We start from the raw sequence: 24,347 nt of genomic DNA on the forward strand, positions 1-24,347 counted from the left end.
AAAAATTCCTTAGACATGTTTTTGGGATATTCTAATTATGAACCAATGTAACCTTCAAGTCATTACAACATCAACTCATCTGAAAATGTTGTCTCTTGACAGACATGGTGGTGTGGAAAATGTACCATTACCTAACCTACCTAGTCAAACCTTTTATGTTTATAAGGATCACACCATGACTGGAGATGGATATATGGGTGCCTTGAAACAAGAATGTTTCATTGAGTATGGAGTCCATTTTCCAGGCTATAATTGTTTATTTGTGGACAAAATGCCAAGGTGTCTTATGTACTACCCTCCAGTGCACTAGCATGCAGTTTGGACTAGTTGTCTGGACTATCAATGATTCAATGTTTTTATACTAAAAATATGTTAAAATATAGGTCATGTAACAGTGGAAATGTCCTTGCTGGGGAGGGCACTAGCATTCACCACTTGGACATGGATAAAATCTAGTCAGGTGACTAAGTCCATTGAGTTCTGTTGGGCTCAGACCAATGTGGATACTGTTGCATATGAAATGTGACTGAGGCTGACGTACATATTTGTCTACCGTAGTCACTGTTCAAACTGAAGCATCTACATTATTTATTTAGTCAATGTGAAATGTAATATCCTTGTGAATAGCATACGTCCTAGCCTATTGGGCTGGTGTTCACAGGCTTAAATTTATGTCAATGAATAATCTGGGCATTATGGGAAGTATGGGCTACAAAAAATGTGTCTGTGTAGCATGTGTTTCTTTTCCTTGGAATAGTTATTCACAAACAAGCAGCCTAGAAAGTGTGCGTGTGTGGAGGGGGGAGGGGGTTGTACTTTAGACACATTTAGGAAGGAGCAAGTGAGCTGAAAAGACTAGCCCAAGTAAATAAAATAAAAACAAAACATCACCACTGTCTGGTAAAATTATTACTAAAAGTACCAATAAAAAAAAATGTCAAAAAGGGCACTGGTAGTAATTCCTTGGTTTTGGCCTCATTTTACCAAATAAACCATTTGCATGCATCTCCATTAACGGTTAGTGGAAAAGTTTGCTTAAAAACACATTAGCTGCTACATAAAGCTGTGTTCAAAATGTACTAAGAGGCAGGTGTGAGAGCGCAAGTATCCAGCCACTCGAACGCATGTGGTTTATCACTTGATGACAGGCACTATTATTAGACAACTAGAGCATACAACAACCACCTGGGTACAGTAGGGCTTTACAGTAACATATCACAGAACAAGGACATGTCAGATCTCCATACAGGCACCACAACTCAAGCTGTTGACGATTACAAATCCGTCTACGACAGATTGCACTCAGCAAGAAAACAACGGATTATTCCACCATGTTATAAAATATAGCTACACAAAACGGTGTCTTTTACAGTACTTGAAATCATTTAGGAACCCCCCAAATAAACAACATTTTATCTTGTGACTTCTTTAACCTCAAAAGCATTTTTAGGGTGCCACATTTAAAATAATTTGTTTAATCTTTGCAGCTGTACATTTTTAACAGCCCTAAACTTTGCAGATCCACCATGCATCATTATACTGTAGCTCGTGGAGCCTTGATATTCATAGAGTGAACAAATGTAAACTGCTCATTGAATAGCCATGATCTAGTCAGCTATGTCCTATTATTTCATTTTAGTACCCCATTCCATGGTCTGTTGATTTCTTCTGTGTAGAAAAGGATCTTTTGTCCGACAGTTCAGTAATCAGTCACTGTCCTCAGGTCTTAAAGTTAGGCTATACTAATAATAATATAAAAATAACTAACCCCTTTTCCCTCTCTCTAAAATTAAGGCCAAAAAATATACATATTCTTGTTTGTTCAGCTCTGATGTTAATAAGTAAAAAGATGGCCAAAGATATTAATGTCAGGCAAACAATGTAAAATTATACTCCAATAATGTTGCCGGAAATCGGCTTTGTTAGAAAAAAAAAATCTGATATCAGAGAATAAAACCATTGGAGTTCTGACCAACCGAAAAACATTGGGCAGTTGTGTATGACAGTTGTGGTGATATTTTTGGTTATTTGTTTTGGCTATTTCTTTTGACTTTTTTTACTGGCTTATCTTTTTCTTTAGTTACCTAATATTTTATATAACTAATGTCCATTGTCTGTTTTTGTACACAAGAAACAATGCCTTTTTTTCTTTTATTATTGTTTTGGAAAAGTGTGTAATATTTTATGGTTCATTATTATGGTTCTATTTTATGGTTCATTATTAAACAACATCTGTCTACAGCTTGTATAGCCAATGCCATGCCTGTCAAGATAGAACATAAGGAAAGCATAAGAAAGTTTACAAACGAGGGGTGGCCATTCTGCCCATCTTACTCGTTTGGTTGTTAGTAGCTTATTGATCCCACAATTTCATCAAGCAGCTTCTTGAAGGATCCCAGGGTATCAGCTTCAAAAATATTACTGAGGAGTTGATTCCAGACTCCCACAATTCTCTGTGTAAAAAAAGTGCATCCTATTTTCTGTTCTGAATGCCCCTTTATCTGATCTCCATTTGTGACCACTGGTCCTTGTTTCTTTTTTCAGGTCGAAAAAGTCCCCTAGGTCGACATTGTCAATACCTTTTAGAATTTTGAATGCTTGAATCAGATCGCTGTGTAGTCTTCTTTGTTCAAGACTGAATAGATTCAATTATTTTAGCCTGTCTGCATATGACATACCTTTTAAACCAGGAATAATTCTGGTTGCTCTTCTTTGCACTCTTTATAGAGCAGCAATATACTTTTAGTAGCGAGGTGACCAGAACTGAACACAATAATCTACATGAGGTGCTGCAATGGTGTTTGCCATTCCTCCTATTTTTGTGTCGTCTGCAAATTTAACAAGTTTGCTTACTATAATCAGAATCTAAGTCATTATTGTAGATTAGGAAGAGCAGAGGACCTAATACTGATCCCTGTGGTACTCCACTGGTTAATCAGTACTTTCTGTTTTCTATATGTTATCCACTCCCTAATCCATGTGCATGCATTTCCTTGAATCCCTACTGCATTGAGTTTGAGAACTAATCTTTTATGCGGGACTTTGTCAAAAGCTTTCTGGAAATCTGAATAAACCATGGCATATGCTTTTCAATTATCCATTGTCGATGTTGCATCTTCAAAAAAATAAAGCAGGTTAGTTAGACACGATGTCCCTTTCCTAAAACCATGCTGACTGTCTCCCAGGATACTGTTACCATATAGGTAATTTTCCATTTTGGATCTTATTATAGTTTCCATAAAAGTTTGCATATAATCAGTCAGGCTTACAGTATTGGTCTATAGTTACCTGGTTCGGGTTTGTCTCCCTTTTTGTGGATTAGTATTACGTTTGCAATTCTCCAGTCTATTGGTACAACCCCTGTCTCAAGAGACTGTTGCATGATCTTAGTTAGCAGTTTGTAAATAACTTCTTTCATTTCTTTGAGTACTATTGGGAGGATCTCATCCGACCCAGGGGATTTGTTTATTTTAAGAGCTCCTTGTCCCTTTAACACTTGGTAGAGTTATTTAAAACTGGACAGGAACAGGTCGACATGTGGGGCATGTTGTCTGTATCCTCCTTTGTAAAAACTTGTCAAAAGTAATAATTTAATATATTTGCTATTTTTTTCTTTTTAGCTAGGATGTTGCCATCTGTATCTCTTAGACATTTTACTTCCTCCTTGAATGTTCTTTTGCTGTTATAATACTGGAAAACATTTTTGGAATTGGTTTTAGCCCCCTTGTCAATGTTCATTTCTATCTCTCTCTTGGCCTCTCTAACTTTCTTTATTACTTGTGCTTGCAGTTTCAAGTACTCTTTCTGAGCATTTTGTTCATGGTCCCTTTTAAATGCTCTGTAAAGTGCCTTTTTTTCTCTGAATATTCTTTTTAATTGATCTATTAAACCATTTTGGCCATTTTGTTTTAGATTTTAATTTGGGATGTATTTGTTTTGCGCCTCTAGTACTAAATGTTTTAAAAATAGCCAGGTGTATTAATATAATCTTTTACTGAACATAGGCTTATTAGCTGAACCACACACTGAAATGGCCCATACAATGAATGTTTTTACCTCAGAATAAATTGTCTGAAATTACACTGTGTAGATTTATAAGCATTCAGCAATCTTGTATACAATTAAAACATTCTGTGAGGGTTTAGCAGGAGGTGAGTATGCCTGTAAGTAAAACTTGATCCTCCAATTTCAAAATCCTTATTGTAATAGTACATGGGTTTTACTCATTATTACTTAAATATATTTGAGGATTTCTATTAGAACTTGACTTGATTGAAACAAAGTCCTGGACTAGAACAGACCATGAGAGCCAGCGTTAGGAATTGCTGGGTTGGAGGATTTTGGCTGTACACATTTTCCTGGGATATGATAATCTTAATAAATCAGGAAACAAGAGGTAAGAGTGTTTGTCAGTAAGTATATAGCTGTAAATGTCTGGTCTATTCACAAAATCATTTTGAGGGAAATCATGAAGCGTGACGGACGTTTTTAAGAAGTTCAGATGGATGTCAAAATGATAACAAATGTTTACATGTCTGCCAGTGTCGATAATCTTATTCAAATCTCGCAGGAGGTTTCAAATTTTGATGACCACAGGATGGCTTGTGAAGACTGCCATTAGTCTTCTTTCCTCCAGGGGTAACACATTAATCTAAAAGCATACAGATCTGTATCAAGCACCTGAGTAACTTCATGTTCTGGTGGATAATTCATTACAGAACGATCAGATAAATATATTGACTATGAAAAAACTTGTACCACCAAAAATGATGTACCACTTTTTGCATTTTGCATCAACAGGGAATCACAAGTCATTTTTTTTTTTTGCATTATTATTGTTCCAATTTTATTTTATTTAAAATGTTGTAGGCAATTAAGATGCAACTTTTTTGTTAACAAAGATGTCCTGCGGTTATTAGCATTATAACATTATATGTACTGTAAAGCCTATTGTAAGGCATCATATATCACATGTGGCAGGCACACCAAAAAACATAATAAGCTTAACATAGGCATTTGCTGATATCATACAGCCACAGTCAATGTTCAATACAGAGTGAATCACATATGGTTGATTGTAAATGGCATGAGTCAACAGGGATTAATATAAATCAATGACTCTCATTTTCCAAGCCATTCTGTGAGCCCAGATGCACACAACTGAAAGCCACTGAGGCACGGAGAACCACACATTGCAATAATACTAGCATTACCTAAACTATGGCAGGTTTTCTCAAACAACACAGGTTCAGTAGTAACAACTGCCGTCACTCCCAGTTGCAGGGTGATCCACAGCATCTGATCACCAATTGCTGGCCAGCAGCAACCAGAAGGTTAACCATCCTTGGAAAGAAAATTGATTTCCATGGTAGTGGAGCTGATCTCTTAAAGCTTTTTCAACTCTAGGTGACTTCCCCAAAGGGGGTTTTAGACTAGTGAACTAGTGAACAGTACAGCAGGTCAGAACACCACAAAGATTGACACTGACAAAGTCAACCGCTCAAATACAGTGAGTTTACTTTCACCTTATTTTACAACCAAAGGGTATTACTGCAGTTCTCGGTTTGTCTTAGAAATCTGAACGCAGTCACTGGCTGAGGGTTCAGACTGATCATTTTAAACCAAGAGTTTGCTCTTTGGATGATTAATTCCGCTTGACCTATGAAGGAACATCCCTGGAAGCAAAAACTCAATCTATGAAAGGTGTGTAGATTTGCCCTTGCAGTTTTCACCATAAAAATAAGACATAACTGCATTGTATCCAGTTTATTTTTTTGGTTATATCACATCTGCATGTATTGGGAAAGTTAATGTACCATACCCAAGGAATGTCATGGAGCTTTTTTAAAATCAACACTAGGAGACCAATACACTCTTTCTTTTTTCCAATAAACTCTTTAAATGGATGCTTCGCCTACTTTAGAGTTGTTTTTTATTCCAATGCAAAACTTCAAAATCCATACTTTAAATAGGGTGAAATTCAATCACATTACTTGCTTAAATAGCCCACAATTGACAAAAAACAGTTACTCAGTCCAAAGCACCTTAGCACAGACTATATATAAAAAATATATACAACATATGAGTAACTACATTTTGAAGGATTGAAGATGTTCAAAGAGATACATACTATCTAAATTGCTTTTATATGTAAATGGTGATGACATACATTTTAGTTATGGTTGCAGGTATCTTTTTTTAAACAGAGGGTAATTATTGCTATTGATATCCCATGTCACTGCTGTCAAACACCCTAGCGCTCCCATTACAGTTCATCAGAAAAATCTATGAAAGCCATCTTGCAAAACTCATTCAAACAAGCAGATACTGGAATGTCCCTGATCTCTATAAAACATATTTAATTGAATATCCAAGAAAAATCTGTAAAAATTAAAACAATACTATTTTTAAAACTATGTATTAAGCTATCTAATACACCTGACCGATCATTTGGACTTGCTTTTCTTTGGTGGAAATGAAACACACCTAAATTGGGTTATTAAGAAGTATTCATCACTCTGATCTCACTACTTAATTGAAATCAGACCCATGCTGTAATTTAGGTTAAGAAATCGACTAAATGATTATTTACTGTAACTGGGTGATTAGGAATCTTCTGGTTTATTAAACACAGATGGCTTATCTTCTCAATAGATATAATTCTCAGTTCCCGTATCAGTTTTCCAAAATGATTTTTTGTGCACATCAAATAAAAATAAAAAGAATAGCAACCGCTGCATGAGTTTAAATAAAACCTCTGCCATTCCACTGCTTTAAAATACAGCAGCTAAAAACCATAGTCTTCGACTTCTTTTTCTATGATGTACTCTTTGTGAACAGTTTTGGTGTTCAGGAAAGATGCTGGACTGACATCACTGGAGATTGAGACTCCCTAACAATTGACACAGCAGGGAGAGCATAGGCAGGTTTGTGAGGGAGCCGTTTGGTCTCCCTCCGATTCTTGGCCTGTCTTTCAGAAATGCTTGCGAAAGGAACCCATTGGCTAAATGTTACTGTTGTTTTGTGATGTGGGCCACTGTCCTCAGAGAGCGAGTAGAACTAATTTCACTCCACGAGTAACCAGATTTCTGAAGTCTTTTCAATTTTTAGGGTCCTCATTCAAAAGGTGGATGGACCCTTATACACAAATTGTGTCAGTCTGTCTTTCTCTACTTGGTGAATACACTTTTTTTTAAATCAGGAATAAACAATCAAGGCTTGTTTTCTTCCTTAAATGGAGGTCTTGGCACAATGATAGGCATGGTTTGGTTAATTCTTCAAAGGCATATACAATTATCAGCCTCGAGAATACTGTGCGGGTTCCAATTTCTAAAATGAAGCAGATCAAGCCTTCTTAGTTTTGGCCTTCAACATTCATACATGAAGAACATCTGTAGGCATTAATGTTTGACAAAACCACTCAAGTATTAAAAATCTTTTTAATCCATGAAACCTCTGTCCACTGCTGATGTATATAGATAAAAAGAAACAAAAAGCTGGCAGCTACATAGGAAAAAACAGCATGAAAGCTGTATATCCATGAGAAAACTAGTAACAGTAAATTACAGGAAAATGGAATAGGATTTGAACAGAAAATGATTCCTCCTTATGGGCTTATATAAAAAACACTTTCAGGCAGATAAATTTGGTCAATTTAGACAAGTCTCACATAGGTAGCATGTGTCCTCAAAGTGAGGATAATCATATAAGTTACAACAGGAAGCGGTTGCCTTGGTGACTGGATAGGCCGGTCTCAGGATAGGGTACCGAGCCTGTGGGGTGGTAGGATGCATAACTAATAGATAACTAATTCTATTGGTTAAAGCCCAGTATGATGTTTGCAAAGGAATGACTGTACTGCAAGTCCCCATTTTGGAGATTAGCGGGTTGGATAGAAAGCATATAAGAAAAGGGAAAATAGTAGAGGCGTATGATATGGAGTCAGTCTGAGGGTTTAAATCGTTCTGTCCCTCTCGCACCAAGCTGATCTTTCTTAAGACCATTCATTTTCCACAGACTCCAACAAGTACTACTAAAATACAGTACTACATAGTAATACATTGAGACACACTGTGTCGACCCAATGTTATCCAATTAATAAAATAAAATAAATACATGCATTACCAAGTTTCTTTTCTGTACTACAGTGTTTGAATTTGATGGTTGAACTACAGTACTGTACCACAAGGGACTGAGAAACAGAATTAGCTAACTGCTGCTTGAAAGATGTACCATATCAATCGCAATTTACAAAATGGTTGGCATTGCAAGCTCCTTCCGTGGCCACAACATTTCCTGTCACCGCCATAAGCGGAACGAAAGTGCTTCAAAAGATAAAGTGAGTGCAAAGCCTCTGAATGAGCTGCTTAGTGATCTGCTAGGGGCACATGCGCACCAGTTCTGATTTATGTTTTTAAGTGTGAATACAGTATTCTATGTTTCATTCACATTCAATTTGGTGAATGTGAATGAAACACATTTTCATTTTTTACTCTTCAGAAATGCTGCTCAAAAACATTAATTTGGGCATTGCAATAGCAGGCCTAGACAAGCCGGGTAAAGGACTGATCCTTTAACTTCGTAATCCACAAAGCACTTATAATAACCAATGATGACTAGATGTACTCAACCCATCCAAGAGCAAACAAGATTAAAACAGGGAAAGCAAATCTGCTTACCTTAAAAATAAGTGAGATGACCTGATGAAATTTGAGCCCGTGGAACACAAAGACATCATAAACTGCTGAGACAGCCAAGACAGTCACCCCTTGTTCTTTCCATAGCATGCTGCAGGCCGCGCAGGCAAAGCTGCCCAGCAGCCAGGGCAGGCAGTGGGCAGATTGCCCCCTCAGGGAGCAGTGTCGCATGTAGCAAAGCAGTGAAAGCAGGAAGAAGAGGGCAGCGCCAACGTCCGCCCTGCCCACAATTCCTGCCACAGCTTCCGTATGCACAGGGTGCGAGGCAAAAAGCAGCCCCGCCATCAGGGTCCAGTGGCCGCCCCCGAGAAGGAGACGTGAGAGGCAGGTGAAGAGGCCTGTGACACTGCAATGCAGCAGAATATTAACAAGGTGGTAGCCCCAGGGCTCCAAGCCCCCCAGGGCATAGTTAAGGCGGAAGGAGAGAGTGCAGAGTGGGCGGTAGGATTTGTGGCTGCCACTGTGGGTAAGCAGGGTCCCCCAAAAGTCGTTGTAGAAAATGTGCGTCAAGGGGGTTTCCGGTAGCAGGTCCTGGTTAGTTTTGATAGCACGGCTAAAAAAAACAAAATAAAAAGAAAGAAAAGAGACATAAATAGATTGTCTTCCATGGAACAAATGTCCAGGAACCAAATGCGTAATAAATTACTCACAGAACCACAGTAACAATATTATTTAAAATATGTATTACAGTACCTCTTTCAATCACTGGCAAATGTTGTGCTAAGCAATGGAGCCACTTGGCTAGACATCCATCTTATGGTGATTAAGAAGCAAATTATGAATTGTTTTTAAGGGCTTGCTAAGCTGGAAGAAACACAATGATAAATTGTTTTTAAGGATTGCTAAGCTGGAAGAAACACAATCTAAACTAAACTAATTTTCTAAACACCCATAGAAAATCTGCTCCAGTGGTAATTTCAGGAAGAGTTACATAAAATCAGGAGTACTGCTGAGCTTGAATGGTCTTTCCATCACTGCAAACTGCATCTGTTCTGTTTGACCCTTTATCAGGACAGTATCCTGGAGGTATGCAGGCACCGAGATATCAACATTTAAGACAGTTCCCCTTGCCTTTGATGAAGGACTTTAATAGTAAGTTTATGTTACTCCCATATAGTTACAGAAAGTGATCATCCATGTCCTCAAAATGTGGTTAACTTTTTCTCTTGATCTATAGTTTCTTTTAGATCACAGCCAATAGATAAACCGGTTTGTTATTCCTATACTTGCCATGCATTTTTTCACAACAGCATTTTGAAACAAATTTGTATGTGTATATGTATAAGAACATGTAGAAAGTAAAGTATTTATGTAATGTACCTAACTTAATGAGATTCCTGGCCTTTGAATCTTCGTTACCAGTTCATCAAAGAATGTTGTCATTTTACGCATTGAAAGTTGCTGATGGCAAAGCTCCTGTTTCTTTTGTTTAAAAAAGTAATTTCTTTTCACATTCTGAATTAATAGGGATATTCCTATATTCCTGGCAACACTGTAGCATATATTTTATATTGTTGAAAATTATAAGTACTAAAACTGTGGTTTTAATGGTTCTTTTTTTGTTTGTTTGTTTTAATTTAGTCATTCCAACCAAGTTAGGAATATTCAATTCAATGAAAAAAAATAAGCCTAAAATTTTGACAAGACAAATGTCCCTTTATAATGTGTAAGTTATTTGTATGCACATAAGAAAACTGTTTCAGTTAATGGTGGCTTGGAAGGCAATGCTTGGTATTGCATTAAAGGGAGCTGTAATATATGTATGCAATAAGGCCCGACAGGCCGTCCGTATACGTCGAATATACGGACGCCTCGGGGGGTTGCGACCTTACAAAAAGTTTTGTTGAAAAATATTGATCCCAGGTTTCTTTCCATTGACTTCTATACTGACTAGTGATTATACCAATACAGTATTGTGAAATAAAAGTTTTAGTATTCGTGAGTGTGAGGTGGACTGTGGCGGGGTACCCCCGCCCGTGTGCATATTTTATGTTACATGTATGTATGTAGTGGTGCACAGACTGTGGGTTATGTAGCACTGATGATTTAAAATGTATATTTGTATGTAGGCATGGGGATTGCACAATCACTTCATGTGCAGAGTAAAGTGTGTATTTGTATGTGGGCATGGGGATTACACAAATTAGTTTACGTGCAGACTGTGCCAGGATTCAAGTGAATGATTGATTAGCCAGCGAGCCCCGGCACAGCTATAGATAAAAGGAGCACGAATAACTCACTCAGGGTTGGTGTGTTCACAGTGGAGAACAGGAGAGAGGAGAGGAAAGTTTAATATCAATTTAATAACAATTGCTACTTGTGCTGGAAGGACCTGCACGATAATTGTTTGGGGCTTTCCACTGTTTTGTTTGTCCATTTATTTAGGCCAACGTGCCGTTTTGTTTGTAAAAGTGTTTTGTGTTTTGTTTAAACCATTTGATTTATAGTAAATCTGTGCAGCAAATATGAAGTCATGGTTTCTGAGATATGAGGTCCTGAGACTGCACTACCGGGAGCTTTATACAATAACTGTCACAAACGAATAAGCACTTTTTAACAATGCCAAGGAGTGAGCTTGACCGAAGTGAATGTCACTATCAGAGGGTACCATTCGATTTCACCAGCAGCAGATTTGCAAACTCATACAAGCACCCTTAAGGGGATGCTAAATAAGTGAATACAAAGCAGCTTGAAAAAGAAAACAGATACTCAGCTCACCTGCAGAGGAGCCGTGTGAACTCAGCAAACAAAAAACTTAAATGTTTTAAATAAAAAGAAATACAAATGTTCTTTCCTTTCTGCTTCGGATGAGTAGAGCGTGGGCATTAAAGTGCCAAGAATTATTTTACTTGTTACTTAATGGATTCTTCGGTTCTAGATCTGTACTACTTTACACATAAATAACAATGAAGTATGATTGAATAATGAATACTAAAAAAAGTATATATATATATATATATATATATATATATATATATATATATATATATATATATATATATATATATATACATATACATGTGTGTGTGTGTGTGTGTGTGTTATAATGTTAGGATGCAGAGTAATGCCTCTTTCAATGGAGATCCAGCATCAGCATTGTAGCTGACTTGTGTTTAATTTATGAAATTATCACACGTGTAACACCCTCCCCTTTACTACAACAACTGAGGTCAATATTGAGTATAACTACTGAAGTGGAAGATGTTGTTACTGCGGTTAGAAGCTGCCCTGTGGATAGCTGGTACAGAATGTCCTCTAAATAACCCTTCATCAGTTTTAAATACATTCCTCTTGGAACCGCACTATTGTCTCCACTGCAGGCCCGCTATATCCAGTGACTGCTAACAATACAACGCAAAGGTCCTAATGTGTATTACTGGATCAGATTGATTTCTAATGTGTCAAAACTCACATCTTTCAGTGTAATTTATGACAAGCTTCTTTAAGTCAAACTTCTGTTCTGCAACGATTGATTGCAATTGAGAAAGGCCGTTTGTATAATATATACCCTGAAGGGCGTTTGAAGTGTTATGTCCAGAAATTCGAATCAACTGTGACAACTGCATTTAGTGTCACACTAAAGTCTAAATATAATAATAAACCTCAGGCGTTCCATATGTGAAATCCAACAGTACCAACTCCTAATGCTGTAGCCAAAGCCAATAGCATATATGGACTATGTTTTGGCTATTTATTAACAGTACATTTAAATAAGATTTTTTGTTTTGTTTTTTACTAGCACAAAGGAGGTAAATTACACTTTCTAAACTAAAATAAAGTAGAAACAATATGTAATTAAATATGAACCATGCAAAGCGCAGTGCAAAAACGTAAGCATTTTAATATGCCGTGTAAAGAAGTTCCAGTAAAATGTACTCCTCACAAAAGCAGCATGTTGTTTACATCCATATCTACCCTTTTACGATTGGAATATTCATTCAAGACTTCAATGTATCTCAGTCATATGCTATAATGCTAGATGTGGTTGATATGTTACACAATGTATCTATGACACATCCAGACCCTAGAGCAAAATATAACTTGCTGTAGTGCAGGTCAGCTTGGAGTAAAGCAATTAACAGCACTTCAAACCTTTTAAAAAGACCTAAAGTAGAGTACAAGGTATTCCAGGAGGAAATACAGTGCAGATTGGTTTCTAATGGTCTGAGGTGTTCAATTGGACTGCTATAAGTGAAGTATGGATTTCTAATGGAAGACAGTCTGTGAATTAGTTGCCATTAGAGATGTTGTATTATCTTACAAATGAAGTAATCCATGAATAAGTACATTATGTTATCAGAAACTGTTCATGATTCATTTTAAAATGGTTACACCCTTGTGTACCGAGCTACTTGCAGACATGATTCTGAGAGCTCTACTGAGGCCATGCGGGTGCTTTAAACATCAGATTTTTAAAAGTCATCAATATATCATGGATTAAGAAATGATACAACATAAATCTAAACAATAAGAAGAATATATTTAAGATAACTGATATTCCATCTCTACCAAGTTACCCTTTAACATGTTATTATTATTATTATTATTATTATTTATTTCTTAGCAGACGCCCTTATCCAGGGCAACTTACAATTGTTATCATTTCTACATATAATTACCCATTTATACAGCTGGGTTTTTACTGAAGCAATCTAGGTAAAGTACCTTGCTCAAGGGTACAGCAGCAGTGTCCCCTGCCTGGAACTGAACCCACAACCCTCCGGTCAAGAGTCCAGAGCCCCAACCACTACTCCACACTGCTGCCTACCACTTTGATAAAAAATGTTGCAATATAAGTTAACACATGCCTTTTATGGGCTTCAATTCCAAAACGAGTCTTATTTTCTACTATATATAAAAAAAAAGTGGCAAGAGTGTTCATAAAAATCTATAGAAATTACCTGGTTCTAAATGGAAAGAAAGCAGCCATTTTTAGCATTAAAAGCACACTTTTGATACAAGGCCATACACAGAACCCCTACTTAATAAGGACATCATAGCAGGAATGACTGATGAGGGCTCATTAAGAATTGTAAGTTAAGCAGTTCTATTTCTTTCCCTCGACAGATACTTCAATTTTGAGGCACATCTATGTGCTAATTCCTATAGAGGTAAAAACTGTAATCCTGAGGACTATGATATGTGCTAGACAAGTTCTGTGTTATTAAGTATGAACACAGGAGTGGGCAAAGTACAAACTTCCAAAGTCCTTAAAAAATGTAATGTATCTGCATATAATAAATCTTAACAAAACAGCCAAAAGCTCTGGATTACACTTACGTACTAATTGATTTTGTCAGGCTGCTAATTTATACAACAAAAGAATATACACACACACTTAAACTTTGGTTTTACAATCTGTCTTGTGATTTATTAAAACACCATCACATGACAAATTATAGTTTATATATAGTTTATTAAAGGGAACAGTATTACAAAGTTACAAGATCATGTTTTAGGCAAGCACGTTTTGCACATTGCCAATGATATGTCATCACCCGGCTGCAATATCTGACAATGCAACAAGAACACTGTATTTTGGCACCAAGTTCTGATATCCTTTAATAATCCTAGTTTACATCCAGCGTCCCATGCCTCTCATTTCTTTTTATGCCTGCCAACGGGTCAAAAATAAAATAAATAATAAAAAATGAAAAGAAGAATTTTTCTCAAAATGTATTTTATGGCTCATTGTGCCAGAGTTTTAAAGTTTCTCATGAATAATAAAATGAAAGCCCTTCTCTTTCATTTTCTGGCATTTTTACATGCAGTTCACCTAAGGTGGAAATCGCTGCTTGGCTATGTTAAAGAAGGCAGAGTCGTTTCTTTCTCTGTAAACATATTTCAAAGAACGTGATGAAATATCTCATTCTGAAATGAGAGCTAGCATGGAACGTGACCAATATAAAGCTTCCTTGGTTAAGTTATACAGATGCAGCTCCCCTCTTGCACATCTTCAACAGGCTATAGACTGCGCAACGTTTGCCAACAATTCACTGTCTTAAATGAATCGTTTAACCTTTATTCACAAACAACTGAGGGGCAACAAACCTAAAGGTTCAAATCACAGAGCTGTGGAAACTAAGATGCTGCATCTCAATTTGACTACTCTAAGAATATAATTTATAAAATAAAAAGAGAAAAAAAGTAACATTTTGAATTCCCAAGCAATGTATCTTATCACACAACCTCTGATGGCTCTACAGTCACTGTAGATGGATATGGGTCTCACTACTTAACAGATATAATTGATTTAACTGCAGCACCGACGAAAAAAAATCTATTTGTACGTTTTATTTATTTATACAGGAATTACAGTATCAACTGAGATGCAACTTCCTGTCACATGGACAGTCTCTCAGATGGAGCCACAAAACACAGTTAAATATGTTTAAATATATGTATTTATATAATCATCAGGAAATGAGTGACTAATAATATTAGCAGCTTCCTTAAGCAGTTACACGAAGCAGAGCCAGTCTCAAAAAATCCCCATTTCATATTGGAGGAAACAATCCTGGGAAATAACAAAGACTTTTGAATGATACAATATCACGCAAACTACAGTGTGCTAGCATGTGTAAGCCACATATTCAGATAAAAGAAGTACTGAGCTTTTAAAAACAATCTTTAACTAACATTAATTTTTTTGTACACTTATTCCATTACTCAATTGGCCACACTGGGTCTGCTTTTGAATGGTTAAAACCGTGACTGTGCCATAGGACAATTAGAGATTGTGCCACCAGGACAAGTGACATCACGCGGAGTCACAGAAAAAATGGATAACATGGTCTGCATGGTTTTTATAATCAATTGGACATACCGGGATATGTTTTATTATAATACTAAAAATAATTTGGGACAAATACAATTTTAATTTCCATTTAAAAAAAGAAAAAGATCGCGTTCCACTTATGCAAAGAAAGGCGTTTGCGATAAATTAGACATTTTACCTTATGGTAATTAGATATAAAATATCACAGCATATTGTAATACAGTATATGGTCCCCTAAAGAACTGCTAATAAGAGACAATTATATGTCTATAATTAATATATATATATATATATATATATATATATATATATATATATATATATATATATATATATATATATATATATAGAAATCAGAGGAATAATGAATGCTAACCTAATCAATTTCTAATAAGACTTTCCAGAGATGTTTTTGCCCATTCTTCAAAACATACAGCTTTGTGTTCTGCAATCAATTTTGGTTTCCTTTTTGCAACAGCAGCCTTCAAGTCAATCTACAACATCTCAGATCTTGTTAAGGTATCGCTGAATTATTCGCTCGTGAATTTCTTGACCATCTTCTCTTAATTCTGGTGTCAAATCTTTTGCAGTAATCCAAGGATTTTGCCAGGCTGCTCGAACGATCCTTCTTCCAGATTTTGCAGAAATCTTTCTTGGTCTTCCACGCTTGGAGCTAGTTGCAGTAGTTCCTGTTCTCCTGTGTTTGTCAATAATAGCTCACACAGTGCTTTTCGGTAAACCGAGTCTATCTGCTATTTTGCTGTACTCTTTAGTTTTAACCGTTTTTGTTGTTTTTTTGAATCACAAATTTGCAATTTATTTTTCAGCACTTGACGATTATGTATTTATTTATTCTATAATTATCATCAGGTGTTAGTTTTCAATCATGAAAATTAGCAATAATTAGCAATGAATGGGTTTCATACAAAATAATTTGATTGCCTAAATACTTTTGTCAAAGTATGAAATTAGTTTTTGCATGTTATTTTTCAATTTGTGATAGACTTTAGGTGTATTTCGGGGGACGAGATCTGGGGCTCCATCCTGCTTTCCCTGTCAATCTTCTCCTATTTCCTATTTAAGTCTGAATCTCACACAGCTCACTTGTCTAGCGTTTTCAGTTTGTTTTCACTTTCTAGCAATCGCTCGGACTCCGTCAAAAGTGCTTAAACTTTCTCTTTTTACTAATGTCTAAACTTCGTCTTCTCGTTCTCTTGTCCGACTCAGATGATTTAGAGCAATTTTCCTACCTGCTCCGAAGATTTTTTATCATCCTTTAGGTCTTTCTTTCTTTCTTGCTGCAGTAGCTGCATCGCCAGTTAAGTCTGCAACTATCTAATCTCCAGCCACGCCGTTCAAAGCGCAGCTCCATTATTCAACCTCCATTATAAGGATCGGCACTCCACCAAACTTTGTAAAGCTCTGTTGGACAAAGACATCAACATTCCCGTTGGCAGCAATTGCCTTGCCCTTAACATCTATTGTGAAGCTTTGTTTGCAGAACCTTTTTCCTCCACCTGCAAACAACTACAAGCAGGTACCCCTCCTCGACTTTTCTTTAAAGATTGGTACATCAACAAGATTCTGAAAGCTATGTTCATAAAGGTATTTTCTCATCCGTAGCAGTTCAGTGTTAAAGCAGCAATCCAATCACGTGGACTATTGATCACAATAATCAAATCTATTGTACCCTGTAGCATTTTCTAAAGCCAACGGTTTTATTCTAATCATAACGTCTAGATGGCAGTATAACACCACAAGTTCTTTATTTTAGCTGGTCCTTTCATTGCGAAAGTCATGTATTTTCAGATCGGGATCAATTTTACTTTGGAAGGTTAATATTTAATTCGATGTAAGCTGCCAGTCAGGTATGGAAACCATGTCCTTCGCTTTATCAGCGTTTCAGTCAAAGCAGCCTCCTACCTTGTATTTGACAACACACTCATAGACCACTCCTGATCAAATCAATAGGTTTTGCAGCGGCCTCAGAGCAATGCATTCTACAGCTCTCCCGAAAGCAGCCCCATCTTTGGCTCCATCTAAATCGCCTTAACACTTAAAGACCAACATCGACATCCTATCAAAATTCTGGTTGGCAGACAATTGTGCAACAACCTCCTGCAATCCCAAGGAGGCACTTCATGCAGCTTAAATTTGCTCATATCTCACAACTTTTCTCTGCTCTCTACAGCAGGCCACTGCCCACTTCTGATGGCAGTCCACCGCACACTGTTACGATCTCCGCTTTAGCAGATCTCTGCTCTCTACAGCAGGCCACTGCACACTACTGGCGGTAGTCCACCACACAATATTACACTATTAGCTCCATCAACAAGATCATCCTACTCTACAAACTGGTCTTCTTTCTCCTCCTTCTGCGTGAAAAAAAAAATCAGCCAGTTCCATTTAATCAAGACTGGATCTTAGCCTTTACCGTCCACGCATGTGACATTCAACACCTCTTCACTTCTACAATCAAGTCTTACATCTCCAGAATCCAGTACATCTCCGGAATCCAGTACATCTCCGGAATCCAGTTCCATTACCGTCTCACGTCAGTGTTCCCTCCGATTCTTCTGGCCATTCCAGCAATTCACCTGACTTTCTTTGTGGTTTTTCTAAAAAAAAAAATAACTGGCCAAATACTTTTGTCTGCAACTGTATATAAAAAAGATATCTACCTATATCTGTTAATATGTTGATTACGGCTACATCGTGCCCGCCATTACAGTTCTTGGTTGATAATGAAATATCTGCAATATATGTGTAGATGTGCAGTAGTTATGTACGTTTTGGAAGATTTGAGATTAATGCTATCTTTCTCAATCAGATGGTGAAGGCTTGGAGCACACCTTCAATGCTCTGACTCTCAGGGATTCCCATAATCTAGATTGCAGTTTGTTCAGATCTCTTGTTGTCAAACAGACAAAGCTAAAAAAAAAAAAAAAAAGCTCTGTCCTGGCTTCCAGCTGAATTAACAGAAACCTTTATCCAGTGGTAGTTATTTTTGGTAAAACACACTTCCGATTCACATGTCTTGGAAAACCCTGACTGTTTTCAGGAGTAAACACATACTTTTCCCATCCTTATACTTAATAGTTTGTAATATTGTCTAGCCTTTCAAAGTGCCTTTTCAGTGCTAAAACATATGCTATATAATTCTAAAACACACTCGACTGTCATTTTAGAAATAAAGGAACCCCCTCTTTTAAAAACAACATTTCTTTCCAAACTGCAATACATGTCACAAACACAGCAAAAAAAAACAAAAAAAAAAAACAAGATAGTTCAATGTTTAAGTCATTTAGCCACACTATTTCATGACATTATTTATCGCCCTGCTGAAACAAATGACTAATGTGTTACACTATACAAAGTACATTCAAAACGGATCACAGACCTCCCAGTTTGAGGGACAAAAAAAAAACAGCTATTGTCAAGATATGTGTTCTGATTAAATTTCAGTGAGGGAAGGAAGCTTCCAATGGAGTATGACTGAGCAGCAATGCAGGATCATTCAGTGTAGACTCACAGAGTCAAGAAATTGGTTTAATATAGGTCTTAAAGAGACCAGGCACAATGAATCTGCCTTGTGACGGACAATTGATTTACACAAAAGTATGAGCTGCAATCAATTTTGTTGGGTATGTGAAGCAGTGCGTGCATATTGTAAACAGGTGTCAGAAGACGTGCAGGGGAGTGTTAGGAGAGAAGCTGCAATGGTAATGCAATACGGTGGGAGGGGGACTCTTTGATGAGGTGTTAACAGGAAGATTAAGTGTGTAGCACTGAATAAACAAACAGGAGACAGCATATCAGATGAAAAGCATGATTCTGAGCTTTAACAGATGCACACTGTCAATAGTTAAAACAAAAAAGAGACATGAAAAAAAATAATTTGAAGCTATTTACTCTGCAAGTAACCAGGTGACTGCTGTAAAATGTTCTATTTGCAGTTATCCGTTTAACGACTATAAATACTCAGTCTGTGTGGTGGGATTAAACTGCGAAAATGTATTTTTCAAACCACTGTAGCAGCTTTGTTATAGCTTCCACTGAATTTTCTAGACAGCTTGACAGGCTAACAGGGTTACCTAATTAACACATAGGCCAAGTATTTGTAATGCTTATAATGATTACACTCTATTAAACACTGCTGCCTTTCTTGAGACAGTTGAGCGCCTTAATTGCACTAAACAGACATTGCGTATTTCAATTTATAAAATTGCAGTGTTAAAATGATAATTGCCTCATTAATGTTCTCATTTTAACAAAAAAACTAAACAAAAAAATGTTTTCAATTACATTTTCGTTATATAAAAAATAAATGGTTTATTTCAATCTCAAGTTACATGATGGGTCACGTATCAAGTGTTTGCGACGGCATTAAGGTAAAATTGCGACGTGCCAGTTAAAAACAGAAATGACTTCAGCTGCTGCAAGGCTGTTTAATTATTTGTTCTTCTTTTCAGCTTGCTGCCTTGAAACGGATGCCAGATTTCCAACACTGACAGACTGACAGATGCAGGTACATCATGAGCAAGAGATACAGTCTCAAATGTGCCTCAGCTCTGCCCTTAGAAAGCACATGTGAATAGAATGCATGACCCACCCTACCGTTGGCCTCGCCCTTCTATTTGGGACAACAACAACAACAACAACAACAACAACAACAACAACAACAAATTTGCATAAGGGCTTCTCAAACTGCTGCCATTAAAATGACTTGCAATCACTATCAATACAGAAAGGAAGGGAAACGCCAATCTAAATGCAAAAATCCTATGGTTTTTCCACTTCATCATACGTTCTCATCCAGACAACTGGTAGTTTGTCATCACCCAAATGACATATCACATGCAGCCTATGGAAATTCATTTGTGTTAGCTGCTACCAAGAAAGCAGTGATGGAATTGAAACAATGTTCTTCATTATGAGCCATCAATACCTCCAGTCTCTTTTTGATGTAGGTCATTTAAACTTTGGGTTTGATGATGTGTAATGCAGTTGCTTTCCAAATGTACAGATGTGCCAGAGAAAAGCATGAAAGCATCTGTATGATCTCATTAGATCTGCAAATCTGTAATTTGCACTCACAAGAAGGGTGCAAGTGCTGTATACAGGATGTTATTTATGTATTTATGTATTGATTTATTTCAACAAAAGGGTGTTTGTGTTTTAGAGATTTTCAGTTTGTTGCTTGTCATTACATTAATCATCAGTTCCATTAAGTTTTATTCTTGACTGCCATCAAATAGTTAACATTTTTGCTTCTTTGCTTCTTTGTGTATCTAACATTTGGCAACTCATAAGTATTTTTTGTTTTTACACAGCAATCTTCTTTTTCAATAAACTTGTGACTAACCAGTAGTGGAGAAGTTAAGCATCTGGCATTACCCAGGCATTTCATTCACTGTAACTTATAGTAAGGCACAAGGAAATAATTTTAAAAAATGATAACAACCTATTTTATATGTCAGACATTGTTGAGCTTGCGTGACACTACTTCTGCACATATAAACTAACCTAAAACCCCACGGAAGCACTTATTTACTGGGAGTTTTACACATGGTGTTAATTTTCATTTTGACGAAACTGCTCATTTGTGCTCTTTAAAATGTACAGATGCAGTATCCTCAAAACCACATTGCTCCATGCTGTTCAGCAGCAGTGTTTTACAATTATTTTTTAAATAACATTTTACATCAAAACACTATCCTTCTACAGTCAAAGATCAAAAGTATTTTCTCCATAGCTATGAATCAGAACTGGAGATGACACACAGCTCTCTCCACCTACAAGCTGGAGCTAAGGAAAACACTAAAGCTGTCAACTTAACCCCAAAACAATTGCCAGAAAACCCATTTTATAATTTATATCTGAAAAATTGTATTAGACCAAATTGGGACCAATCACAGCTATCCACTTTGATTGATCTGATTTTTCTCTTTATAAGAATTATGGTTAAAGACATTGTAAGATGTATTGTGCTTTCCATTATAACCGGAAGCACATCAATTAAAGCACCCCAGAGAGCATCTTCCCTCATATAATACTGTAGTACATAGTAGTACATAGTATGTCTTACATAGTATTGTGTTCCCAGAGTTCCAAGAAAGTTTAACAGTAGTTGCTTTATCCTTCTGTCCTATGTGCATATTCAGGTCTTGAGCAAGCGACTACAGGAAGTCAGTATTTCCCATTGTCAAAACATATTCTTTGATGTCCACACAAAGTATACTTCCTGATTAGTCACAGAACAACAGGGGAGCACAAGCCCAAGGCATATTAGAGAAACAACCAAAGATACAGTATATATCGCAAATGTTTTTCATCTACATTTTTAGGGGAACTCATGACAAAACTGATAAATGGCTGTCTTTACACATTCAAATAAAAGTCCCAAAAATCTACACTGCATAAACGAAACAACGGCGCTCATTTGCTAATCACACTAATAAACGCATCCATTTTTCTGTTATGGTTAGTTAATGCACCATTATTGCTTAATCTATTGAGTGTATAACAATTACACATTATGAATCATACGATTTACAATTAATAATCAAATGGTGAATGTTCATACCTGTAGAGCTTGATTGTACAAAAAGTATTTCAGAATGGTGCAACAGAGGAGAAAAAAACACTTGAGTGAATAATCAGTCAATAATGTCTTTCATATGTAAATTGATTTATGGGTGCAGTGTAATCCATAGGAAAAATAAAAGGTCTAGGAGTGTATGTTTGCAATACAGGAGACGTGTTTATTAGGGTGCAACAGGCTGTTGGCTTGTGGGTGCATGCGTTCGCTGCTGAGTGACAGGCAGGAGATCGAGACGGAGGCTGAAGTTAACACGCCCTGCAGGCGCACAGGTTTATTCACATGTACACGCACAGTGACAACAGCTCACGTGACACTACCAACAATACCAACACTGAGGACATACAACCAGCATACAAAATGCAAACTAAACACAGTGCAAAAAACTATCAAAATAAAGGTGCCGTGAAAATGGCGTGTGCTACTCCCTAAGGCTTGGAGGTCCCACTTTATACACCTCGCTCACTATACAGTAGTGAGATCTACAATCCCTGAAATAATCTTCTCTGTTCAATTATAAACAAACCCAGACTCCGACTAGTACAAGCAGGGACCTCGGCGGTTTCGCTGTCTTTATCTTCTGATCCCGGGTCACTCTCACGACGATCAGGATTACACAGCCAGGTTTCCATGTCTGGGTAGCGTGGACGATATTCAGCCCGTTGTCCTTGGTGAATAAATGGGACCTTTTATACTTGACGCCCTACTGGAACACACCTACCTGCTGATTATCCACAGCTGGCAATCACACACAGCAGACAGGCTCTCCCAGGAGTGTCAGGTACTTCACTAATTATTTACAACAAACACACACTATTTACAATATACATCCACACAAAAACCCCTCTTCATGTGCATGGCTGCTGCCCTGCTACATATGGCATCCAGACTTCAGAGGGATTTCTAGTCTATACAAGGCAATGAATGTGTTTCCAGATTTGTGACGTAAACTGTAATGACACGTCAATCCAAATCTCAACTGTTGGTATTGAAGTTTAATTACTCAACCCTGTTCTTTCACATATTTAGTACAGGATACTGCTATAGTTCTCAGATCAAAACGCTTTTAAGTAGAATTCTCTTTATACTCAGCCATTTCTATTGAACTAGCTATATCAAACCCATATGCCCTTTTTATTACTGTAGTTAATGACGCACTACAGTGGGTACAGCTAAGCATGTACAGTATATCACCCCTGCTAATAGGAATGAAAACAATAGCTGTGTCTTCATAGTTCTGGGACAAATATGCAACCAAACATTTATTGAAATTACCTTATTAACGTTCTCAAATATCAAACATTTGTGAAGTACACCTCCTGGCCACCTGGGTTTATCTGTAATGTACTTACAGAAGGCTGTAATAAATAACATTTTACTGTGCAGAAAAATGACAAATTCATGCTCCTCCAACACTGTTATCCACCAGTTTAAAAAAAGCATATTGTTTTATTAAATCAAATTCCAGATTAAAATGATTTGGCTTCATTTGAGAGAGTTACGCAGGTTTTTGACTTTTAACTAAGATTTACTGGCCAGGGTTATGAGGCCTGGGGTGTTCTGTCCCTCTGCAGTTCCCAATTTGTTCAGCACCCCAATGTATTCTTTTTATTAGCATCCGTCCATGCATTACAAAGCACAAAACCAAACAGCCATTGTCCAAAATGCCTTTTTTGTCTGTCTGTAAAATAAACAGAACAAAAGCAAAATGCCTTCATTACATTTTTTAAATACTTGCAGTGACAGATTGTAAGTAGAGGATACAGCTAAGGGTGGGGGTCTGGGATGTGACCCCCACACACCAAAGAAAAGCCTGGCTTGGTGAATGGAATAGACAAAAGGGGTAGCCATGGTTTTCCCATGTGAGCCAGCAAAGACCAGGATGGGAAGAGCCCATCCCTTGTCATATGCATCAAAACACCCTGATGTGCAGTCAGTGAGCAGAGCCATGTGTGGTCAATTATCACACCCCAGCAAGCAGAGTCCTGGTGCCATATTCCTGGGAGAACTGAAGCTTCCCCCTGCTTGGCTCTGACCAGTACAAAAAGAAGAGAAAGAAACAAAAGCTACATGTTTAGAAACAAAGAGCATTCTCGGATAAGTTGTGTTTATGTTATTACCCTATGGTTTTTATCTCACTTCATATTTATATGGTTTATGAAAAAGGCTGCATCAGGAATGGCCAAAAGTTACTGATAAATTATAATAATAAGAGGTTGTCACATTTAAGAATTCTTCCATAACACACATGATCTGGAAATACGTTCTTTAA

At 37.0% G+C, this 24,347-nt stretch overlaps 1 protein-coding gene across 2 annotated transcripts in view; it reads right to left on the reverse strand.

Moving 5' to 3' along the window:
- Positions 1-24,347, reverse strand: part of LOC117419600 (protein O-mannosyl-transferase TMTC2-like) — a 101,211-nt gene that overhangs the window by 51,981 nt on the left and 24,883 nt on the right. The window contains exon 2 of one of the 2 annotated variants that reach the window (XM_034032496.3): positions 8,679-9,249. The exons of the other annotated variant lie outside the window; for it this stretch is intronic. Within the exon in view, the coding sequence (XP_033888387.2) occupies positions 8,679-9,249 (571 nt within the window). The remainder of the gene's footprint in view (positions 1-8,678; positions 9,250-24,347) is intronic. 2 annotated transcript variants of the gene reach the window in all.

This window comes from Acipenser ruthenus, chromosome 14, assembly GCF_902713425.1.
Source record: "Acipenser ruthenus chromosome 14, fAciRut3.2 maternal haplotype, whole genome shotgun sequence".
Classification (NCBI taxonomy): domain Eukaryota; kingdom Metazoa; phylum Chordata; class Actinopteri; order Acipenseriformes; family Acipenseridae; genus Acipenser; species Acipenser ruthenus.